Below are 18408 nucleotides of genomic sequence, written 5' to 3'. Positions count from 1 at the left end.
CCCGGGGGAGCGGCAGTGACGGTGCCGGTGGGCCCCCTCCCGCCGGGATTTAACGGGAGGGGCCGGGCATGCGCGGGGCGGGGCGCGCCCTCGGGGGCCGCCTCCGCTTCGCACCGGGAGGGGCTGGGGTCGAGCCGCCGCTGCTGGTAAATGGGTTGTGGGGGGTGCCGGGGGGGCACAGCGACAGGGAAAGGGGGAGTAGGGGGGTAGTGGGGGTGCACAGGGACAGGAGGGCACGAGGACTGGGGCCTCTTGGGCTGCACAAGAGTAGGGGGACAAGGGTGGGAGGTATTGGCGTGCACAAGGACAGGGGGAGAGGGGGAGTGAGGAGTATTGGGGTGCACAAGGATGGGGACAGGTGGGGGTATTGGGGTGCACGGGGACATGGAGAATGGGGGGTATTGTTGGACAGGAACAGAGGCACATGCGGACTGGGGTGTGGGGGTATTGGGGTGCACAAGGATAGGGGGACAGAGGTGGATGGTATTGGGGTGCACCGGGACAGGGGGACATGGGGACCAGGGTGTGGTGGGTACTGGGGTGCACAAGGATAGGGGGACAGGGGTGGATGGTATTGGGGTGCACCGGGACAGGGGGACATGGGGACTGGGAGGTATTGAGGTGCACAGGGACAGAGGCTCATGGGGACCAGGGTGTGGTGGGTACTGGGGTGCACAAGGATAGGGGGCAGGGGTGTGGGGTATTGGGGTGCACAAGGATGGTGAGACAGGGTGAGGAATACTGGGGTGCAACAGGGACAGGGGAACATGGGGACCGGGGTGTGGTATTGGGGTGCTCAAGGACAGGGGGACAAGAGTGTGGGGGTACTGGGGTGCACAGGGACAGGGGAACATGGGTGTGGGAGGTATTGGGGTGCACAAGGATGGTGAGACAGGGTGAGGAATACTGGGGTGCAACAGGGACAGGGGAACATGGGGACTGGGGTGTGGTATTGGGGTGCTCAAGGACAGGGGGACAAGAGTGTGGGGGTACTGGGGTGCACAGGGACAGGGGAACATGGGTGTGGGAGGTATTGGGGTGCACAGGGACAGAGGACTGGCGTGTGGGGGCTGTTGGAGTGTACAGGGACAGGGGTGTGAGGGGATATTGGGGTGCACAAGGATAGGGGGACATTGTGTATTGGGGCTCACAGGGACTGGAGTGCATGGCGACTGGGGACACTGGTGTTGTTGAAGTGCAGAGTTTATTGGGCTGCAGAGGGACCTGGGCCACATGGAGAAGAGTTTGTGCAGGATCCTGCTGCCCCTGAAGGTGCCCCGTGGGACAGTTTCTTGAGAAACACTCATTTACTTATTTTGGGGTAAAACAAAAAGAACTTTTGCACCTTAAGAGGCTTCAGCACATGAAATGGTGACGAGGCAAAGGGTCAGCCCCGTGCTGACCTCAGGGTGTGAAAACTGGGGTGAAGCCTAGTGAAACCTGGTTCTTGATGGTTCCTTCTTGGTACATGGATGGATTGAGCAGTACTAAATGGGCATAAAAGGACCTGGGAATGTTGGGCAACAACCAGCTGAAGATGAACCGCTGTGGGCCTGGCTGGCCAGGAAGGCCACCAGCATCCTGGCTTGGATCAGCAAGAACATGGCCAGCAGGACCGGGCCAGGGATTGTTCCCCTAGGCTGGGCGCTGGTGAGGCCACACCTCAAATCCGGGGTTCTGTTTTGGGCCCCTCACTCCAAGAAGGACAATGAGGGCCTGGAATGGGTCCAGAGAAGGGCAGCAAAGCTGGTGAAGGGTCTGGAGAACAGCTCTTGTGAGAAGCAGCTGAGGCATCTGGGATTGTGCACCCTGGAGAAAAGGAGGCTGAGGGGAGACCTTCTGCCTCTCTACAACTCCCTGAAAGGAGGCTGGAGCCAGGTGGGGGTTGGTCTCTTCTCCCAAGGAACAAGTGATAGGACAAGAGGAAATGGCTTCACCTGCACTATAGGAGGCTTAGGTTGGACATGAGGAACAATTTATTCTTGGAAAGGGTTGTCAAAGATTGGACCAAGCTGCCCAGGGCAGTGGCGGAGTCCCCATCCCCAGTGTGCTTTCAAAGCTGTGTGGATGTGGTGCTTGAGGGACATGGTTTGGTGGTGACCTGGCAGTGCCAAGTTAGTGGTTGGACTTGATCATCTTAAAGGTCTCTTCCAACACAAACCATTCCCTAGTTTTATGCTAAACCAGGGGGAGAAAAGCCCAAACCACATTTGATGGAACCAACTCATTTAATCCAGGAAGCAAATGAGCCATTTGGTTATCAGAACCTAGGGAAAAGCCTTCAGCTCCTCGAAGGAGCCGGAGTCCCCAGAAACAGTTGTTTCACACCAAAAATAAGAGACAGAAAAAGTGAAAATGTCCGTTCCACCATACAAACCCTACTAAAAAAAAATAAAATTAACTCTCCAGGTCTAAAATGCTCCTTTCTCAGAGTTCCAAACACATTCTTCCCCCTCCCCTTGCCCTTATATAAAAAGCCTTTTGGCAGCTATTAAACCCTTGGTCCAAATCCAGACAGGTTGGGTTTTTTATCGCCAAAAGGAGGGATTTCAGAAGCTCCAGCCTTCTGCTGAGGTGCTGAAGCCATTTTTGTCAGTCCCTGGCTCCCCCAAAATGAGGAATTAATGGCAAAAAAAAGAAAAGTTTGATGGGAGTAAAAAAAAGAATAGAAATCACTTGAAAACCAAAGATGGAGGTCAAGCTGTGATTGTGCTGGAGGCAGTTGGTGTTTTGGTGCTCCTTCACACCTGCAGCACTGACCCTCAGCACAACCATTACAGGAACCACAACTAAAAAAATGATGCTTTTCTTCTCAGGGATATATATAAAAAAAATGAACTAACATCAACCTAATTTTTTGTTGATTTGGCTTTTCTGGTGCCCAGCTGGAACTTTGTGGCTCCTGAAGTTGCTCAGCTGGGTGTTTTCTTCCATGTGATGACTTGCTGGTGGCTGTGCACAACCTCAGGAGGTTGTTTTAGAACCCAAAGCAGTTGGGGTTTAGTCCTGAGAAGAGTTATGGAAGAAAAACAGCTAAAAGGGCTTTTTTTTGGCCCCTCCCAATCAGGATTCCTTCAGGTGAGGAGGTGGAAGGAGAAAACCTGTGTGCAGTAAAGGAAGTGTTTTAAATAACATCATCACAAAACCCATGAGGGGATGAGAAATGCCCCTCTCAGCCCACAAGGATGAGATGAAAAGATCTCAGTTCAGGCTAAGTTCATGTTTAAGTCAAGAACTCAACACTGCTGCTTGGTTCTTCTGACCTGGAATGCCACTGGTGGCGTTACTCTCCGAAGATCCACAGAACATTGACTCCCGATAGCCCAAGGTTGACACGTCTGCAAGAACCGGAAGTTATCACAATAAATCACAAAGCCTTGGCTGAAAATATTAAACCCACCCCCTCCCAGCTTCACCCTTTGAGATGTGAAGTGTCTCCAGACAAGGCCTCCCTTGGTGCTCACCCCAGCATCCCAGATTCTTTGGTCTTGATGATGTACAGGAACATAAGCAGGGTGTGGAACATGTTGTTTCTGCCCTGAATCCAGAGGAAAAGAATGCAGAAATGACATCAGTGAGGAGATAAGTGCCCACAGACAATGACAGGAACTGGCTTGACGGCCGCACCCAAAGAGTGGCTGTCAATGGCTCCATGTCCCAGTGGAGGCCAGTGACAAGCAGAGTCCCTCAGGGATCAGTCCTGGGACCTGTCTTGTTCAACATCTTTGTGGGCGACATGGACAGGGGCATTGAGTGCACCCTCAGCAAGTTTGCTGATGACACCAAGCTGTGTGGTGCAGCAGACACGCTGGAGGGAAGGGAGGCCATCCAGAGGGACCTTGACAGGCTGGAGAGGTGGGCACAAGCCAACCTCATCAGGTTCAACAAGAGCAAGTGCAGGGTCCTGCAGCTGGGTCGAGGCAATCCCAGGCACAAATCCAGGCTGGGCAGTGACTGGCTGGAAAGCAGCCCTGAGGAGAGAGACTTGGGGGTGCTGGTGGACAAGAAGCTCAACATGAGCTCTCAATGTGCACTTGCAGCCCGCAAAGCCAATCAGATCCTGGGCTGCATCAGGAGAAGTGTGGCCAGCAGGTCGAGGGAGGTGATCCTTCCCCTCTACTCAGCTCTGGTGAGACCCCACCTGGAGTACTGCCTCCAGTTCTGGAGCCCCTATTACAAGAGGGATGTGGAGGTGCTGGAGCATGTCCAGAGAAGGGCCACAAGGATGATCAGAGGGCTGGAGCACCTCTCCTATGAGCACAGACTGAAGGAGTTGGGGCTGTTCAGTCTGCAGAAGAGAAGGCTCCAAGGTGACCTAATTGTGGCCTTCCAGTATCTGAAGGGGGCCTACAGGAAGGCTGGGGAAGGACTTCTCAGGATCTCAGGTAGTGATAGGACTAGGGGGAATGGAATGAAGCTGGAGGTGGGGAGATTCAGGCTGGATGTGAGGAGGAGGTTCTTCCCCATGAGAGTGGTGAAACCCTGGTATGGGTTGTCCAGGGAGGTGGTTGAGGCCCCATCCCTGGAGGTGTTTAAGCCCAGGCTGGATGAGGCTCTGGCCAGCCTGATCTAGTGTGGGGTGTCCCTGCCCATGGCAGGGGGGTTGGAACTAGATGATCCTTGTGGTCCCTTCCAACCCTGACTGATACTATGATACTATGATACATCATGAAATGCCTTCCTGAGGGGGGCTGTTGGCCTGAATGCTTTCCTTCTGTCAGCTAAGTAAACATCAGAGAGAGATCAAATGGGGGGTTTGGGTGGATTATCATCTCCAAATATTTCAAATTCCGGAGCTTTTTGGGAAGCAGAGATCCATATACAATAAGCATTTCACATGACCTGGAGATGAGGTGTAAGTGATCTGCTGCCATCCAGGCAGACCTGGCCAGGCTGGAGAGCTGGGGGAAAGGAACCTGATGAAGTTCAACCAGGGCAAGTGTAGGGTCCTGTGTCTGGGGAGGAACAGCCCCCTGCACCAGTACAGGTGAGGGGTGACCTGCTCAGAAACATCTCTGTGGAGAAGGACCTGGAAGTGCTGGTGGACAACAGGTTCACCATGAGCTAGCAATGTGCCCTCAGGGCCAAGAGTGTCCTGTGGGGCATGGAGAAGGGTACAGCCAGCAGGTTGAGAGAGGTTCTCCTCCCCCTCTACTCTCCCCTAGGGAGACCACAGCTGGAGTTCTGGGTCCAGTTCTGGGCTCCCCAGTTCAAGAGAGAGAGAGAACTACTGGAGAGAGTCCAGTGGAGGCTTCAAAGATGTTGAGGCCCTGGAGCATCTCTGTGAGGAGGAAAGGCTGAGAGCCCTGGGGCTGTTGAGACTGGAGAAGAGCAGCCAGAAAGGGGATCTGCTCAATGCTCAGCAAGAGGACAGAGTCAGCCCCTTGTCAGTGGTGCCTAGTGATAGGACAAGGGGCAATGTGCAGAAACTGGAACCCAGGAGGTTCCATTTGAACATGAAGAGAAACCTCTTCGCTGTGAGGGTGGTGGAGCCCTGGACCAGGCTGCCCAGAGAAGTTGTGGAGTCTCCTTCTCTGAAGAGCTTCCAACCTCACCTGGCCATTGTGATCCTGGGCAACCTGCCATGGGTGCCCCTGCTTTAGCATGAAGGTTGGACTGGATGATCCACAGATGTCCCTTCCCACCCCCACCATGCTGAAATTCTGTAATTTTGCTATTACTTAGCAGCAGATTACGTTCTTTGTTGTGGTCAAAGACCAAGCTAGAGCAGTCAAATCACAGAACCACAGAATGGCAAGGGTTGGAAGGGACCTCTGAAGATCAAGTCCAATCTGCAAGTGCAAATAGTCAATAAAGGTGGCTGAGACCCCAAAAAACCCACCCCCAAACCCAGATCTGCCCATGATTTTCCTTCCAGGAGGAGAAGCCCACTGAGACCATCATACCTTGGGCAGGTTGTAGACGTGGCGCTGGTAGATCAGCTCATAGTGGGGTGGGTTGATGCTGCTCTGGTAGATGCAAAACACATTTTCATTTGAAGTGTCTGTGAATAAGAAGTTCAAACAGTGAGGAGTTGGAAGGAGCTGAGGTGATCTGAGAGGGGATGAGGAGCTCATCACCAGTACCTGGTTTATCAGGTGTCTGCAGGAAGTGCTGGGAAGTGAAGGTTTTGCCGTCGGGGTACTTGGGGTGAGGCGGCAGCCGGGAGTCGAGGTAGGTGCAGAACACGTGCATGATGATCTGGACAGAGACACCAAACCTCCACTGAGTGTCCTCAAAACCACAGCCACTCTCAGGCTCTCATCTCAGCAGCTGCTGACAGGTTTTGATAGTTTCACTGATGGGTCTACAATAGTTGTGAGGGTTTGGCCAAGAAATCAAATGAGAGCTTCAGAGACACTGCACCCAGACAGGACATTTCTCCTTTTCCCTCGTGAAAAGCAAACAAAAAATGCCCAAGTTGTGAAATAAAGGCTCAGGACAAGCAAGCAGCAAACATGCTTTGTGTGTTTTAACCCTTCCTGGAGAGTTCTCAACGTTTGATGTGGGCAAAGTCACTAAATAATCTGTAATTTGGTGGGCTTTGTGCTGATTAGAGATCACAGGGTCTGTTTCTGTAGAGGGAACAGCTTCTCTGGGCTGAATGTGCAAAGGTTCATGAAACGTGGGAAATGCACCTTGGAAATCGCAGCTCTGTATTAGCTGTGATTAACAAAAATGTGGAGGTCTGTCTTTATTTCTTATTTATAGGCAGTGCCTCGAGTAAGTTCAAGTCACAACTTCATGACAACTGGTTAGTTTCATCTCTCCTATTGAAACTTCTGTCCTAGAATTCTTTCCCAGAAATTCCCAGTTCTATGCTGTCCCAAACACCACCTCTCCCAGCTGGTTTTGACAGAAGACTGAATTCCAGGGTGGGCTGCTCTGCTTCATGATCTTCAAACCCTTCTGAGCTGCTCATGCTGCTGTCTGCTTAGAAACCAAGAGCTGCTTCCTGACCAGACACTAACAAATATTTAACCATCTTGACAAGGAGAAAATCAAATCCTATTTTAAGACTGATTTTGTACAGCTTCAGCTTCCAGAATCTCATCCTATCTTGTGAAGTTCTGACATGTTGATCATTTTTATTCTCCCAAGTAACAGAAAATCTATTTACAATGGAAAAAACCCCAAAATATAAACCACCTGAACTCCATTTTTAATACAGATTTCAAAGGAACACTCACACTGATTTCTACTCTTTATTCTGTGGTCTTCCTTCTAATTAGTTTCATTACCTCAGCTGAATTTTCAAGCCCCTGTCTAAACTGAGGTGCTGCTCCTGCTGACCTCTTTCTCCTGACCTGTCAGATTCACTGGGAAGAATGGCTGACATCCCATCAGGCTATGCTGCCATTCATTCCTCCATTAGGAGGAATACTCTGGCTCAGTTGGTAGCACATCAGACCTTAAGGGGAAGGTGGTGAGTTCAAGCCTGCAGTGGGCAGTAGTGTCCTCCCTAGTCTAGTCATGAGGTCTGTGGGGACAGGTTGGACTCGATGATCTTTGAGGTCTCTTCCAACCTCAGGAATACTGAATGATACTGAACAATCAGAGTTGGAGGAATGTGATGAAGTTCAACCATGGCAAGTGTAGAGTCCTGCATCTGGGGAGTAACAACCCCCTGCAGCAGTACAGGTGAGGAGTGACCTGCTGGGAAGCAGCTCTACAGAGAGGGACTTGGAAGTGCTGGTGGACGGCAAGGTCACCATGAGCCAGCAAAGTGCACTTGTGGCCAAGAGTGTCCTGGGATGCATAAGAAGCAAGGTTGAGAGCAGTTCTCTTCCCCCTCTGCTCTTCCCTGCTCAGGCCACATCTGGAGTATTTTGTCCAGTTCTGGGCTCCCCAGTTTAAGAGAGACAAAGAACTACCAGAGAGAATCCAGTGGAGGCTCCAAAGATGCTGAGGGACCTGGAGCATCTCTGCGAGGAGGAAAGGTTGAGAAACCTGAGGCTTTTGAGCCTGGAGAAGAGCAGCTTGAGAGAGGATCTTCTCAAAGCTCAGCAAGAGGACAGAGTCAGATTCTTGTCAGTGGTGCCCACTGACAGGACAAGGGGCAACAGTCACAAACTGTATCTCAGGAGGTTCCATGAGGAGATCTTTGCTTTGAACACTTACTGAGGAGTCAGTGGGCAAGTCAGTGTCCCATTTGCGGCCTTTGAAATCCCCTCCTCTGTTCCAGCGGAATGAGCTCATGCAGCCTCCCTGAGAAAGCTCTGAAACAAGGATTTCTTCAGTTACTGGGGGTTGAAAGTGGTATTTTACGCTAATTGCTGGGACTTCATGCATGTTTGTGGTGTACAAAACCAAAAAGATCAGCTAATGAGACCCTTGTAAAGATAGTAACAAGGGGAGGTGAATTTACAGGTTGATTTTTATTTGTAGCTAACGAAGGGGTTAAATCCAACACTTTCCTCCTTGAGCATGCAGGAGGAAAACGAGAAAGGAAGCTTTAAAAACCATCCCCAAATTTACATCCAACACCCACATCATCCCATCCCTACATAAAATTAGGAAGAAACATCTCTCCTGTGTAAAACCTGCTTCTGCTGTGACTCTCCAAACAGGTCCACCAAGGCAATGTCTGACGCCATTGACCCCTGCGTGTGATGAAGGAAATGGCTGAAGGTCACAAGGGTGCTAGTACCTACCTTTGATCCTCTCAACCAAGTACTCCTGGTTTGGTGTCAGATCCAAATACTGCACAAGAGCGTTCAGGGTTGGGATGAGTGGGGCTTTAACAAGCGCTGCCTGCTTCAGGCTGCTGATGCTGGCTTCTGCAAGACAAGAGCCAGCCCAGGTCAGCTGTGGCCACCACTGAGCTCCATAGAGCCTCAGAACAAACCATTTGGAGTCCTAGAAATACTGACCATGTGCTACCACCCCAAACACTTGGCTGTATTCCCATGGAGCAGTTGATTTCTTCTCTACATCAGCAAATGTGAAAGCTACAAGGAGTCAACATCCACTTTGAAGAGTAAAGGGAGAGTAATGAGGTGGGGATGAGGCCAGCATTGGAAAGGGGAAAAGTAAAAGGAAAAATAAAAAAGGCAGGAAAGAAGGAAAAAGGAAAGAAAGAAGGAAAAAGGAAAGAAAGAAGGAAAAAGGAAAGAAAGAAGGAAAAAGGAAAGAAAGAAGGAAAAAGGAAAGAAAGAAGGAAAAAGGAAAGAAAGAAGGAAAAAGGAAAGAAGGAAGGAAAAAGGAAAGAAGGAAGGAAAAAGGAAAGAAGGAAGGAAAAAGGAAAGAAGGAAGGAAAAAGGAAAGAAAGAAGGAAAAAGGAAAGAAAGAAGGAAAAAGGAAAGAAAGAAGGAAAAAGGAAAGAAGGAAGGAAAAAGGAAAGAAGGAAGGAAAAAGGAAAGAAAGAAGGAAAAAGGAAAGAAAGAAGGAAAAAGGAAAGAAAGAAAGAAGGAAAAAGGAAAGAAAGAAGGAAAAAGGAAAGAAAGAAGGAAAAAGGAAAGAAAGAAGGAAAAAGGAAAGAAGGAAAGAAGGAAAAGGAAATAAGGGGGGGGGGGGGGGAAAGGGAAAAAGGAAAAAAGAGGTTTGTGAGTTTTATAGCAGCCAGGTATCAGTGTGACTTCATCACTATTTCCAGATGTCTTATGCAGAACCTTTCCAGCAGGACCAGTACCAAAGACCTCACCAGTAAGACCCCACTGGAGTAGTGACAACAGTCCCAGTTGACCCAAAACCCATCCAACACTCAGCTATGGAGCTGCTGGCTCTCCACCTACCCCACCAGGCACCCCAAAGCCTCTCCCTCCTCCCACCTCCAATCTGCAGCTCTGGACAGCCCATTCTTCTTAGCTGGGTGCTCACAGACTCGATCTCTTGGACAAGAGGCACCAGAATAGTCTCATTAATCCACTAGGAAAGAAAAAGATGAAAATTCAGCTCAGAAGCAACATAACTGTCTCAACACCCCTGCAACCCTTAATTTACACCCTACTCATCATCACCCCATTGATCACAAAGAAGCCTGACAACAGAAACAATGAGGTCAACCAAGGAGGAAAGGCATTAAATGACCCTTTAATACCTTCTAAAAGGTCACAAAATTTGCTGTGGAGGAGTCAGGACAAGACCTCAGGTGAAGATCAGGGTAAGGATGGTGGCATTGTGAAGCAGAACCATCAAACCATAAAGACAATTCATCCCTTCCACATTTGTTTCAAGAAATCAAGGAGCTATCTGTTAAGGAGTGGGATTTGATATGGGATTTGGGGGTTGAAACAAAATGGTTCTGGATTGAGGAAGAGATGCTCAGGAATTTGGGGTGGATCTTGTGATAATCTTTGGTTTTCAGTAATCTCATTACTCATTACAACCCAAAACCACAAGGAGAACACCACACTTGATAGATGGCATGAGGAAAGGAGAATTCAGAGCTATCTGAATTAACTACGGACAATTAAGTCCCCTCCGTGTGGGCAGTACCTACTGATAAGATCAAGGTTTTGCTTTTTGGTCTTTATTAGCTCCTCAAGGCTGTGAGAAGGAAAAAAACATCCTCTGGATTGGACTTTTCCATGCCTGGAGCCCAAGAGGATGAGTTAGAAATGCTGCAGAGACATCAGTTGAATGCTCTGAGTTAGTGTGAGGAAAACCAAATCGCGTCACACGTGGTCACAGAATTGTTTTGGTTGTAAAAGACCTTTAAGATCATCAAGTCCAACCCTGAACCCAGCACTGCCAGGTCATCACTAAACCTCAGCACCACATCTACATGACTTTGAAACTCCTCCAGAGGTGGAGACTCCACCAATACCCTGGGAAACCTGGGCCATGGCTTGAAAACCCTCCAAAGGGAAGAAATTGTTCCTCATGTCCAACCTAAAACCTTCCTTGGTGCAACTTGAGGCCATTTCCTGTTGTCCTGTTGCATGGGAGGACTCCCCTTAGCCTCCTTTTCTCTAGCCTCAACACCACCAGTTGTCTCAGCCACTCCCCACAAGGCTTTTGCTCTAGACCCTTCACCAGCTTTGTTGCCCTTCTGTGGACGCACTCCAGCACCTCAAGGTCCTTCTTGGAGTGAGGGACCCAAAACTGAACCCAGGATTCAAGGTGTGGCCTCACCAGTGCCCAGTCCAGGGGCATGATCCCTGCCCTGCTCCTGCTGCCCACATTCTTGCTGATCCAAGCCAGGATGCTGGTGGCCTCTTGGGCACATGCTGGCTTATCTTCAGCCACTGCTGCCCAGCACCCCCAGGTAATTTTCCACCAGGCAGTTTCCAGCCACTCTGCCCTCCAAGCCTGGAGCATTCATGGGGTTGTTGTGACCCAAGTGCAGGACACAGGACTTGGCCTTGTTGAAGCTCATCCCATTGGCCTCAGCCTATTGGTGCAGCCTGGGCAGATCCTTCTGCAGAGCCTCCCTACTCTCTAGCAGATCAATGCTCCCACCCAACTTGGTGTCATCTGCAAAGTGATTGAGAGTGTCCTGAGATGTTTTTTTGTCATTCCAAGGTGGATGAACTTCACAATTGTCAAGTTTACAGAATAGAAAACACTGAGCTCAGGTGCAAAAGACATCTCAGTGCCCCACTCTCACATGCTGTGTTTTCATGTCCTCATGCACACAGGAAATGTTGAGATCCAACCTGCTGTGCTTGTTCTCAAAATCCAGACAGCCCTCTGAGGTAGGACTTTGAGGGGAGACTTCACTGCTCTCTACAGCTCTCTGAAAGGAGGTTGCAGTGAGGTGGAAGTCGGTCTCTTCTCCCTAGCATCAGGTGATAGAACGAGGGGAAATGGCTCAAGCTGTGCCAGGGGAGGTTTAGGTTGGGTATTAGGAAAAACTTCTTTCCTGCAAGAGTGGTCATGGAGGTGGTGGAGTCACCACACCTGGAGGTGTTCATGAAACATGTGAATGTGGCACTGTGAGACACGGTTTAATAGCCGTGGTGGGGTTAAGTTGATGGTTGGACTCCACCATCTCAGAGGTCTTTCCCAACTGAAACAATTCCATGAGTCTATGACTTACATTTCTGAACTTGGCAGTCCAAGAATCCATGTGGTCAAGGAGCTGTCGGTTCATTGTCACCCGTGCCCACACCTATAGAAAGGTTTATTAAACATATGTAAGAACTTCAGAGAGTATCACGAGTTTTTAGGGTCTGGGACAACTTCTGCTACAGCACATAATTCAAATCACATTTTTCTCAGCTCAAATACAAACTCCTGTATGAAGCTGAACATTTTAGAGGCCTGTTCCTCCATCTGGACCACCTTCCTCCTGGATATACCTCTTCTGCAGCCTGTTTTGAGCTCAGATCAGCTTCATCCTTGTGAGCTGAGGGAGCCTGGGACCTGCAAGCCAGTTGATACTGGAACTTTCTCAACATCTGTGCGTGGTCTGCCATGGAACGGCTGTAGTTCCAGAAAGTCGGGCTGGTGGAAGGAGAGCTGGAATCTGAACTTCCTGAAATGATTAAACAAGGATAATTATTGCCAAGGATTCTAGAAGCAGCAGCACAGGCAAGAGGTCAGTGTATTGAGGCTCTGACAAGCGACAACAACTGCCAAGAGTATGTCCAGTCAGTCCTCACAAACACTGATATCTCACCCTTATCTTGATTGTCCACACCCAGGACAAAAACTGCCTGTGGGTAATTGACCCTCTTTATCTGAAGTGTCTTCTCCACAAGGTGATAAAGTCTCTTTATCATGGTCCACTACAGCCAATAAACCCTCTATAGACAATCTATCTGCACACATTTCCATGGTATCCTATCCAAAGGAATACTCCAGGGGAAAATTTTCTGAAGCTCTTAAGCCCTGGAGACGTGTAGGAATGATGGTGTCCATTTACTACCTTTATCACAGAATCAATTAGGTTGGAAAAGACCTTTAAGATCATCAAGTGCAATCATTAACCCAGCATGGCCAGGTCACCACTAAACCACGTCCATCAGCACTACATCTAGAGGGATGTGACTCCACCACTGCCCTGGGCAGCCTGAGTCAGGACTTGGCAACCCTATTTGGGAAGAAATTGTTCATAATGCCCCCTAAACCTTCCCTGGTGCAACCTGAGACCATTTCCTCTTGTCCTGTCACTTGTTCCTTGGGAAGAGAGACCAACCCCCATCTGGTTACAACCTCCTTTCAGGCTGTTGTAGAGAGACAGAAGGTCTCCCCTCAGCCTTCTTTTCTCCAGGCTGACATGGGGAGATCAATCAAAGCCTAACAATCAATAGGTATTCAGGCAGGGATTGCAGGCATCCTGGCCTGCATCAGGAACAGTGTGGCCAGCAGGAGCAGGGAGGTCATTCTGCCCCTGTACACTGCACTGGTTAGGCCACACCTCGAGTCCTGTGTCCAGTTCTGGGCCCCTCAGTTTAGGAAGGAGGTTGACTTGCTGGAGCGAGTCCAGAGAAGGGCAATGAAGTTGGTGAGGGGCTTGGAACACAAGCCCTATGAGGAGAGACTGAGGGAGCTGGGGTTGCTTAGCATGGAGGAGACTCAGGGGTGACCTTATTGCTGTCTACAAGTACCTGAAGGGAGGCTGTAGACAGGCAGAGGTTGGTCTCTTCTCCCAGGCAGCCAGCACCAGAACAAGAGGACACAGTCTCAGGCTGCACCAGGGGAGGTTCAGGCTGGAGGTCAGGAGGAAGCTTTACACAGAGAGAGTGACTGCCCATTGGAATGGGCTGCCTGGGGAGGTGGTGGAGTCACCATCACTGGAGGTGTTCAGGAGGAGACTTGACAGGGTGCTTGGTTGCATAGTTTAGTTGGTTGGGTTGGATTGGTTGATGGGTTGGACACGATGATCTTGAAGGTCTCTTCCAACCTGGTCTGGTTCGGTTCTGTTCTATTCTATTCTATTCTATTCTATTCTATTCTATTCTATTCTATTCTTTATTAATGGTGCTGGGTGTGAAGGGGTAGCCCTCCCAGATTGCATAACCTAAGATGGTCTCCACATACTTTACACACACAACACATATTCAGTACATTTCTGGGAAATTGTTTATATATGCATGGAATTGTTTACATAAAGTCCTTTTACTTCTCCATTGATGCTCTGGATGACTTCTCAGTGTGTGAATCTTTGTCATAGCTTTAGCCCCCCTCAAAGCTTTAGCCATTGCTCTGCAGCTGTGTCTTCTTCACTCTAGCCAGCTCAAGACCTCACCATTATTTATGTCCAGAAGTCTAGAGGCTAATCTCTCTCAACTACTGGGAAGGTTTCTAACTGTAAGAAGAAAAATTAGTAACTCTCCTTGCCTCAAGGCTGAGCAACCCCATTTGCCTTAGCTGCTCCTCACAATTCTCCAAATCTTTCTCTTTGTTCTTCACACCCTTCACCAGCTTTGTTGCCCTTCTTTGGACCTGCTCCAGCCCCACAATGTCCTTCTTGGAGTGAGAGGCCCAAAACTGAACCCAGGTTTGAAGGTGTGGCCTCACCAGTGCCCAGTTCAGGGACACGATCCCTGCCCTGCTCCTGCTGGCCACACTATGCCGATCCAAGCCAGGCACACACTGGCTCATCTTTAGCTGCTGTAGACCAACACCCCCAGGTCCTTTTCATCTGGGCAATTTCCACCCACTCTTACCAAGGTCACAGGTGATCACCACAATCAAGGTAGATCTTTACCAGTACTAGACTGGAATCCTTCCCAACTGTCATCCAAAAAGCCAATCAGGAACAAAACCATTGGCAGGCACTTCCCATCAAGTTGATGTGCTTCTTTACCTAGCTGTACTCTCTGCTGCTTCTCCTCCTCGTTCCGAAGGAAGGTGTCCAGTAACTTCAGGTCTGTCATGTAGTCCTCTTTACCAGTAGGAGAGGTGTACAGAACAGGTGAGGAGCGGTAGCGAGACCGTATCCCACTGCTCTCCACTGGTCCGATACTGGTGGGGTATGGGGATCCACCAGGAGAGGGGCTGAAGCTGGGAACCTTGGATGTACAAAACCAAACAGAAATGGGGTCATTTCTGCCCTGCTTTGTAGGGAGAAAGGAGAAACCATGATACAACAAACTTACATCTGATTTACAAAACCCACAACTCCACGCTGCCCGCTGCTCCCCTTTGATGGCACCTGGCACAACATAAGGGCCAAACTGGACTCTGGGAGCTGTCCTGGTCATTACCTTACTGTAGCTGCTGTTTGGTGAATAGGTGACAGTGCTGCCATAAGAAGGGCTGTTGGACAGGGCTTGTAGTTGAGGGCTGTAGCCTGTGATACAACCAGTAGTAAACTTTGGACTGGCACTGGGGGAGCGGGATGGGCTGTAGCTCAGCACACTCTGACCCTGGATTGGAGGAGAAGGAGTTGAAGATGGGACTTTCTTGGCTGTCAGCTCACGTGGAGGAGTTGTCTGGATGGCTGGAAGAAGGAAAAGCAGAATCAGCATTGAGGAAGTAGCCATAAAATGTCCTCCCTGCTTTAAACACACAACACACACACACAAGGCTCATGTCAGGCAAGATGCTGGAAGAGACACTGGAAAAATCTGGCCCCTACAGAATGTCAGCATGGTGGGAACTGGAAAGGACCTCTGGAGATCACCCAGTCCAACCCCACAGCAGGGTGCCCAGGATCACAATGTCCAGGTGGGTTTGGAATCTCATGAGAGAAGGATACTCCACACCCTCTCTGGGCAGGCTGCTCCAGGGCTCCACCATCCTCACAGAAAATAAATTTCTCCTGATGGTTGCTTGAATACCAAGAAAAGGGAGCAGAGAAGAAGACTATTTGAGAGAAACTATTAATGCAATGAAGCTTCCACATGTTTACACATTTGTTGACCACCACCAGGGGCGAGGACTCCAGCACCTCCCTGGGCAGCCTGTTCCAATGCCTGACCATTCCTGCAGGAAACAGTTTTTAGAATCTCCAACCTAAACCTCTCCTCCTGATAGGAGAAGAGACCAACCCCCACCTCACTGCAACCTCCTTTCAGGGAGTTGGAGACAGCCAGAAGGTGTCCCCTCAGCCTTTTCTCCAGACTGAACAGCCCCAGGTCCCTCAGCTGCTCCTCACTAGACACTGTTATCCAGACCCTTCGCCAGTTTGTTGCCCTTCTCTGGACACACTCCAGCACCTCAGTGTCCTTCTTGCAGTGAGGGACCTAAAACTGAACCCAGGATTTGAGGTTTACCCTCACCAGGAGGACAATCTCTGCCCCAGTCCTGCTGGCCACACTATCGCTGATCCAAACCAGGATGCTGGCAGCCTTCTTGGCCACCTGGGCACACTGTCTCATCTTCAGCTGCTGTTCACCAATACTCCCAAGTCCTTTTCCACCGGGCAGTTCCCAGCTACCCTGCCCTCATCCTCGAGCATTCATGGGCTGGAGATTAAAAGTTCCTTGTCCAACCTCAGAGTATCTAAGTCCCTCACTTTTTCTCAGCAGCCTCTGTCCTGCCCCTTCTCACCGTGCCCTTCCAGTTGTCCCCACTAACACTCATCTAATCACCACTCGATGCAGTGAATCTTAATGTGCTGCAGGTAATTCAGATTGCTGCTCATGTCAGATGAGGTAATTCAGAACTCACTTCACTAAAAAGAATTGAAAACAAGAGAGAGATGGAGAGGAGAGGTTCGGTTCAGAGAGGAGAGGAGAGGTTCGGTTCGGAGAGGTTCGGTTCAGAGAGGAGAGGTTCGGTTCAGAGAGGAGAGGTTCGGTTCAGAGAGGAGAGGTTCGGAGAGGTTCGGAGAGGTTCGGAGAGGTTCGGAGAGGTTCGGAGAGGAGAGGTTCGGAGAGGAGAGGAGAGGTTTGGAGAGGAGAGGTTCGGAGAGGAGAGGAGAGGTTCGGAGAGGAGAGGTTCGGAGAGGAGAGGTTCGGAGAGGAGAGGTTCGGAGAGGAGAGGTTCGGAGAGGAGAGGAGAGGTTCGGAGAGGAGAGGAGAGGTTCGGAGAGGAGAGGAGAGGTTCGGAGAGGAGAGGAGAGGTTCGGAGAGGAGAGGAGAGGAGAGGTTCAGAGAGGAGAGGAGAGGAGAAGTTCGGAGAGGAGAGGTTCGGAGAGGAGAGGTTCGGAGAGGTTCGGAGAGGTTCAGAGAGGTTCGGAGAGGAGAGGTTCCGAGAGGAGAGGTTCGGAGAGGTTCGGAGAGGAGAGGTTCGGAGAGGAGAGGTTCGGAGAGGTGAGGAGAGGTTCGGAGAGGAGACGAGAGGTTCAGAGAGGAGAGGTCCGGAGAGGAGAGGTTCGGAGAGGAGAGGTTCGGAGAGGAGAGGTTCGGAGAGGAGAGGTTCGGAGAGGTTCGGAGAGGAGAGGTTCGGAGAGGAGAGGTTCGGAGAGGAGAGGTTCGGAGAGGAGAGGTTCGGAGAGGAGAGGAGAGGTTCGGAGAGGAGAGGTTCGGAGAGGAGAGGTTCGGAGAGGAGAGGTTCGGAGAGGAGAGGTTCGGAGAGGAGAGGTTCGGAGAGGAGAGGTTCGGAGAGGAGAGGTTCGGAGAGGAGAGGTTCGGAGAGGAGAGGTTCGGAGAGGAGAGGTTCGGAGAGGAGGTTCGGAGAGGAGAGGTTCGGAGAGGAGAGGAGAGGCGAGGTGAATAGAATAGAATAGGACATCAACTCACCTGCATTGCGTAACCCCAGCAGGGTCTGCTGGCCAGGACTCATGACCAAGCTGGTTGGTGCCACTGTGTATTTGAAGTACATCCAGAAATCAAACAAGGCATTGAGACTGAACACAACTGCAAGGGCAAGTTCTAGAAGAAACAGAAAATGGTTTTTCACAGCTGAAAGATGGGGAAGAGAATCAGAGTATGGTTTGATTTGGAAGGGACCTTTAAAGGTCATCTAGTCCAATCCCCCTGCAGTCAGCAGGGATGTCAACAGCTACAGCACGTTGCCCAAGAGCCTCCTCCAACCTGATCTGGAAGCCCCAGGGATGGGGCTTCTACCAGCTCCCTGGGCAACCTGAGACAGGGTCTCACCACCCTGACAGTGAAGAACATCTTCCTTCTCTCTCTTTTAGTTTCAAACCATCACCCCTTGCCCTCTCACAACAAGCCATTCTAGCATGTCTGTTCCCAGCTTTCTTGTCAGCCTCTTTAAATCCTTAAAGACCACCAGAAAGTCTCCCTGGAGCTTTCTCTTCTTTAGGCTGAAAAGCCCCAATTTGTGCAGCCTGACCCCATAGTGGAGATGCTTCAGCCCTCCCATTATCTTTGTGGCCCTGCCCTGGACCTGCTCCAACAGTTCACTGTCCTTGTGTTGGAGGCACCAGAACTGGACACAGTACTCCAGGGGGGTTCTCAAGTGGGGCTATTTAGCCTTCAGAAGAGAAGACCATGATAAATACCTGAATGGTGGGAGGCAAGAAGGGGAGAGTCTCTTTTCAGTGGTGTCTTGTGATAGAACAAGGAGCAAAGGACACCAACTGGAACACAGGAGGTTCCACCTCAGCATAAGGAAAAACTTCTTTACTGTAACAGTGATTGAGCCCTGGAGCAGGCTGCCCAG

General features: G+C 50.2%; 1 protein-coding gene across 3 annotated transcripts in view; it reads right to left on the bottom strand.

The window, feature by feature from the left end:
- Window positions 1–2209: 2209 nt before the first annotated feature.
- The window catches only part of TMEM209 (transmembrane protein 209), a 51217-nt gene continuing 35018 nt past the window's right edge, over window positions 2210–18408 (bottom strand). For 2 of the 3 annotated variants that reach the window (XM_068169376.1, XM_068169385.1), the window contains 12 exons: window positions 17520–17651; window positions 15099–15334; window positions 14699–14903; window positions 12246–12421; window positions 11984–12055; window positions 9771–9867; window positions 8655–8780; window positions 8122–8219; window positions 6087–6201; window positions 5907–6004; window positions 3465–3538; window positions 2210–3338 (listed from right to left, as the gene is read on the bottom strand). In XM_068169376.1, the coding sequence (XP_068025477.1) occupies window positions 3284–3338; window positions 3465–3538; window positions 5907–6004; window positions 6087–6201; window positions 8122–8219; window positions 8655–8780; window positions 9771–9867; window positions 11984–12055; window positions 12246–12421; window positions 14699–14903; window positions 15099–15334; window positions 17520–17651 (1484 nt within the window). In that variant the 3' untranslated portion in view covers window positions 2210–3283. The remainder of the gene's footprint in view (window positions 3339–3464; window positions 3539–5906; window positions 6005–6086; window positions 6202–8121; window positions 8220–8654; window positions 8781–9770; window positions 9868–11983; window positions 12056–12245; window positions 12422–14698; window positions 14904–15098; window positions 15335–17519; window positions 17652–18408) is intronic. The other variant, XM_068169380.1, reaches the window with a different exon arrangement.

Source organism: Melanerpes formicivorus, unplaced genomic scaffold, assembly GCF_026170545.1.
Source record: "Melanerpes formicivorus ecotype bairdi unplaced genomic scaffold, bMelFor1.0.p_v2 SCAF_3, whole genome shotgun sequence".
Classification (NCBI taxonomy): domain Eukaryota; kingdom Metazoa; phylum Chordata; class Aves; order Piciformes; family Picidae; genus Melanerpes; species Melanerpes formicivorus.
Note: the sequence above shows the minus strand (reverse complement) of the source record. Positions and strands in the feature narration are given on the sequence as shown.